General features: G+C 40.0%; 1 protein-coding gene across 2 annotated transcripts in view; it reads left to right on the top strand.

Moving 5' to 3' along the window:
- The window catches only part of Ap1ar (adaptor related protein complex 1 associated regulatory protein), a 37565-nt gene that overhangs the window by 25835 nt on the left and 5730 nt on the right, over positions 1–6000 (top strand). The window contains exons 5-7 of one of the 2 annotated variants that reach the window (XM_004626675.2): positions 1517–1542; positions 3009–3105; positions 4236–4334. In XM_004626675.2, the coding sequence (XP_004626732.1) occupies positions 1517–1542; positions 3009–3105; positions 4236–4334 (222 nt within the window). The remainder of the gene's footprint in view (positions 1–1516; positions 1543–3008; positions 3106–4235; positions 4335–6000) is intronic. The other variant, XM_023710090.1, reaches the window with a different exon arrangement.

Raw genomic sequence — 6000 nt, 5'->3', positions numbered from 1 at the left:
TTTTTTTGGTACAGGGTCTTGCTGTGCAGCTTGGACTCATAGTGATCCTCCTGTCTCAGCCTCCCCAGCACTGGGATTACAGGCGTGTGCCACTGTTCCTAATTTCAGTGGCTAGCACAGCGCATCCAGGGTTCCAGGGGCAGCACAGCATGTGGTACAGGGATCAAACCCAGGTCCTTGTGCTTGCTTAGACCACCAAGCTATCTCCCCAGCCCATAAATCCCTGTTTAAAAGCATGCATATTTATTACTTGGTAACTCATATTTGGGACGCTATCTCAGCCTTTTGTTTTCCCTGTAAAATAAAGTTTCATAAAACCAAGTTTCCTTCCCTTCTCAAAGATCCCTTTGATCTCAGCATCTTTCCCTTAAAATAAGCAAACACTGGACACAACATTGTTAAACCTTCTGATGAACAGGAAGGTTTTTGGAGGCTCTTTCAGCCTCCAAAATAGTTAATCTCAGTATCAAGGACTTGTGGTTTCGTGTTTCTCCTAGGCTGTTTTTTATTTGGTTGGTTAGAGTTCTTTTCTCTTTGTGCTTATTTTTACTAACCAATCTTTTCTTCTCTTAGCTTACATTTTGTGTTTGGTTTAGTTGAATGTCATTCTGCTCCCTAATTCTGTTTCCTTATAAGTCTGGATCATTTAAGATTTCATTCCTGCTGTTAACTTAGTCTTGTGTGTGATGGTCATGTGTTCTAACCATATTTTATGTATGTTCCTGTTTAACATGTCTTCCATGACATCATGGCTGACTCAATTACTTTGAACCCTGCTGGCAACCTACCTGCCTCCGCTCATGTGCATGCCATGTTCTCTCAGTGAGGCACGTCACAGCCTTTCCACACTTGGGTACAGCGGACCTCTGTCTAGCACCGTGCTGAGAGACCGGGGATGAGAGCATACCCAGGCGCAGTCCACGCAGCACTGTGGAGACCGTGCCAAGGCTGCTTGTGCCCAGGCGGGAGCTGAGTGTCCCACCCCAGCTAAGCATGCAGTGCTGGGCAGCAGGGTCTGCACATGCCCAGGGAGGTGCAGGGAGTGGTGCTTGGGGCTGTGTATACATTTGAGCAAGGTGATACACCCACAGACTTGGAGTGTGGCTATGACATGGAGCGGAGGACACGGAATATGTGCTGCCTGGTGCCTTTGGTGGGTAGCAGATATTTGTTAGAAAAAAATAAGTATTCACCAGAGGGTTACTACATAATTCAGCTAAATAGTAAACTAAATTTTAATTCTTAAAAACTAGTACAATTTTAAAGGTTTTTAAAAATTTCCTATATCTTTAATAATGACAAAAACAGATCAGTATAAAATACTTTTGTTTAAGTGGAAATTTTATTGTTTTCCCTAGGGGCCAGGGAGTTAGCTCAGCAGGCCTAAGAACCTACCTGGCAAGCGCAGAGTCCAAGTTCGATCCCCAGTACCATGCAAAAAAAAAAAAAAAATGACTTTTTTTAGCCTGAAGAATTCAGCTAATGAAATTGTTTTAACTGTTTTCATTTTGTGCAGGGGGAGAGCCCAGGAAGCAGTCATAGGTAAGAATAAAAGAATTCTATGTGAACTGAGCTTTCTGAGAGTTCAGATTTTATGATATTTGTTTTTCAACTTTATTCTCCTTCCTTTCTTATAACATTCTAAAGCTTGTTCTACTAATCAAGCTTTTTGTCAGCTAAAACCCTGGTACTATAAGTAGCTTTGTGATATGCAATTAAAATTGCACACATTACGTGTAGAAGACACATCAGTCTTTAAGTCAAAAGAGAGACTATTTTCATGTACTGTTTCATGTCTGAATTAAGTTCCTTAGGGTTTCAGCGGAGCAAATGCTTCTCAAGCAGCTGTCATGTGCCAGGCATTGTGCCAGACCCTGGGACTTAAACATCAGACATGCTTAAATGTTTATTCATTAGAAGATGTCTTGGAAATAGAACTCATTGTGAGGTGGTCAAATAGATTAAGAAGCATTTATAGAACCCTCTAAGAAACCCTAGAAGAGAAAGCCTGTTGCCCAGAGTGTACAGGGAGAGATGTGTCCGAGGTGACACCTTCCTCAGCAGATGCCACCTGTGTTGAGTGGGAGGGCTGTCAGAGGTGAGCATTCTGACAAAGACTACGCAGGCAGAAAATGGAGAGCGGGAAGGTGAGCGCACTGGGGGTATTGTGACATGTGAAGATGCCAGCATAAGGCTGCAGAGAATAGCTCAGCAGTCTTAAGCGCCTGCTTAGGCAAAGACAAAGACCTGGGTTCAATCCCCAGTACTGTATGCCATGCTGGCCCCACCCTAGGTGGCCTGAGCCAGCCACCAGGACTGGGCATTGTAGCACATGCCTGTAATCCCAGTGCTGGGGAGGCTGAAACAGGAGGATGACTACAAGTCTGGGGTGCATTGTGAGACCCTGTACCAAATACATAAATTTTTTTAAAAAAAGATGCCAACATAACATAGGATGTGGAAGGGATGGGCCTTATGCTGGCCCGAGGGCCACAGTGCTGGGTATTCTCTGGCATTTGCAGCAGGAAGTTCATCATGGGAATGGTCCAGGGGCAGTGTGAGTGTCGGAATGAGCATGGTGCGCTGACAGGTGCTGGACAGTGTGTGCCTGTGACAAGCCTGTGTTCCATGAGGCCAGGAGAGTGACCAGCTCGGTAGCCCTGAGATCAGAGCACCTGAAGCTTCTCTCAGGTGGGAACCCTTTGGGTTCTGATCCAGAGGTCAGGTGGCAGGAGTGCAGCCTGCAGAAATGGAAGTGGAATTGAATTTCTTAAAACATGGCTATAGAACAAAACAAAGCAAAATACGAAACACCTCTGAGACAGTACTGTGTTTTTTAACAAGTTGAATTACAATGGAAAGCTGAATTAAAATGTATACTTAATACAATTACAGTATCAAATCATAATAACAAAGTTTTGACAGTGAATTTGAGAATTTCACTGGCTTTAGTGTTTTTTCTTCTTTTTATTTTCCCTGCCTCCTTCTTTCTTTTTTTAAATCTCTAGGCCTCTTACTGAGGAAGAAATCGTTGACCTACGAGAGAGACATTATGATTCTATTGCTGAAAAGCAGAAAGATCTTGATAAGAAAATCCAGAAAGAGGTAAAAAATCTTTTATGTAGCTTAAATATGTGTTATCATAAAGCCTATTTGTTATACGTGAGAGTTGTCACTAAATAGGGTACTTTACATAGTTATTCAGCCTGTATTTAGATATCTACAAACAAAAATAATTTAAAAGTAAAACTTATTCCAACCTATTATAATTTTTTAGTTTGGCTTAACTTATCAAACATTTTATATGCAAAAAATTAAAATCATACATTGTTTTAAAAATAATTTGTTAATTCATAATTATGGGATACTGGCAAGAATGTCTACCTTTGTGTTTAAAATCAACTTTTAAAATAAATAGTTTCATAATAAATGGTATATATGTACTTGAACTTTTTATCTGTCTTGGATTTATTTGTTTTAGTAGATCAAGTACTTGTAACAATCATAAATGTAATACTTAATGTATTTATGGTAACTCCCTGCAACTATAGTTTTTTTTCTCTTGCTAAACTATGGAATTAGACATATGCACCACTTATTTTAAAAGTTATTTTAGAACCATTTGGTAATTTCAGATATACAAACTTAAAGCCACACAGTAAATACTAAAATTATTCTAAAATAAATTTTATTCTAAAATTTGATTTTTAAGTTAAATTTGACATGCAGTAACTGTCACTAAAGTAGCATGTTATAAATAACAAGAACGTGAATTTGAACAATTGTTTAATAGTTGCTTAGTAATAAAATTGAGACATGTGCATATCAGGTGAGGAGGCACGGGCTATGGAAAAGCTTAGCGCACCTGGGTGAATGGTGACGATTGGCCTTAGTTTTAAAGATCCTTGAGGAGGGCCAACACCGTTAATCTGATCAGCATAGTATAGTAGGTAGTGGAGTGGTTGTTGAAATGAAGATCATTGCAAATTCTAAAGAAAGAAACAATGTTTTTGTAAATTGAGAGAACTCATTTCTCTTAGCATCTTCATCATCTAGGTCATTTTATAAAAGAGCAATTGGAACATACACAGAAACATCAATTCTGATGTACTTTGTAGCAATCAATTATTTTTTAATGATTTATTTTTTTATTTTAATAGTAGAGACATTTTCTATTTAGAGCAGCTAGACAGGTTCTGGTTTTTGTTAATCCTTATCGTTTTGTTCATACACAGTTAGCCTTACAAGAAGAGAAGTTAAGACTAGAAGAAGAAGCTTTATACGCTGCACAGCGTGAAGCAGCCAGGGCAGCAAAGCAGCGAAAGCTCGCGGAGGTGAGGGGAAAAGACCCCCAGCACACACCAGGGCTGCTTTTCTCCTTATTTTCTTGGACAGATCCTATTGGGGACTTTTTCCCTACAGTCAAGGGCTTCTTGCTTAACAGTGTCTGTATTTATGCATTTATTTTTAGGTATTTTAAAAACAAATTAATCAACTTTTAGCCACTAGAAATAACATAAATCACATGCTCCATACAAAATGCCATTTAGCCTTAAAACAAGATAATACCTATTTATCATAAAGGTAAATTTTAGTGCTCTAAAATAGAGTATTCTTTTGGAAAAAATACACTTTTAGAGGAAAAATGTTTCAAAACTAGCCTTGAAATATACTTTCCAAATTATTATTATACTGTAATTTTGAGTGTTTTTTAAAGCAATTCCTTTACTTGCTTGAGTTTCTTACACTGTACTTCTTAGAACTGGGTGAGCTTACACATTTGCCCCAGAGGGATGTTTTTACTTCTCATCTTTACTCCTCCTGTGTCTTGAGAGATTAAGAGTTGGGGTCTTGAGAAATTCTGGACGTGTCATCAAGGAAGGAAGCAGGTTCACCCTATCTTACCACTCCATGTGGGAAGGTGGCATTGTCACAGCCCCTGACATCTGTGAATAACAGACCTTGCAGAGCCCTGGGGGCTGCTCTGTGAAGTGTAGCTGCATTTAACACCCCCCAGCAGTCTCAGGAGAACGCAGAGGTTTTATCTTCATGTTACAGATAAGGGACCTCAGGTGGCTGTCTCAAGACCTTGCAGCTAACACACAGCAGAGCCAGAGCTCAGGCAGTGCTTAACCCATCTGCCATGTAGTGCTGTCCTGGCATTTCGCCTGTATGGATTCATGACAACACTATTAATAGGACCAGTGCAGAGGTCATGGGAGACCCTGAGACTGAGAGGAGCTGAACAGTCAGTCATGTCTGTTGTGTCATGTGATCTCCATGTGACCTGAGTCCTTTCTCCCCTTGTGTGTGTGTATGTGCGCCTACCTGTGTATGCGGTGGCAGGGCATACAGCACTTAAATTATATAGAGACATCTTATTTTTAGTAGGTTCTAAATAGCAGAAAAGTTTAAAAATTAACTTCTGCCTTCTGTAAAACAACTGTGGTTTCATGAAAGGTTTTTAATTATAACAGAGGCACTATTTCTACCATAATAAATTCTCTACTGCTCCCTTAGAGACTGAAGTATTTCCTATGCAGCATCCGTTTGAACAGTTTCCTGAGTTCTCACTTTCTGACTAAACATTTGCTTTAGGAACATATAATCTATACAGTATATGCACTTACACGCACACATGCACCACCACAGTTCATTTGCTTTTCCATCTGGAAAGTGAATTTGCAGCCACCCGTGAGTTCTGGAAGAGGAGACAGAGGTAAACTCTGTACCTGGGAAACGGTCAAGCTTTGTTGCTGAAGGGAACCCTCATTCTTGGAGGCCTAAGAAACCAACTGCCATTGCCATCTTTTCTGACTCAGTCCTTTGGTTGGTTCCCGACTGTTTCACACTGAGTAGAATTTAGACACTTTTGCCTATTCCTTTCCTACCCTCCTCCTTCAAGTCATTAAAAGTGCGTGGGTATGCTAAGAATGTTGGGGACACCCATTCCTATCTGTTTGAAAGTTAACCTTTAAAACCACGTCAATCTCCTAAACA

The sequence above is a fragment of the Octodon degus genome, unplaced genomic scaffold (assembly GCF_000260255.1).
Source record: "Octodon degus isolate 3935 unplaced genomic scaffold, OctDeg1.0 scaffold00016, whole genome shotgun sequence".
Classification (NCBI taxonomy): domain Eukaryota; kingdom Metazoa; phylum Chordata; class Mammalia; order Rodentia; family Octodontidae; genus Octodon; species Octodon degus.
This window is presented reverse-complemented; position numbering and strand designations above follow the sequence as displayed.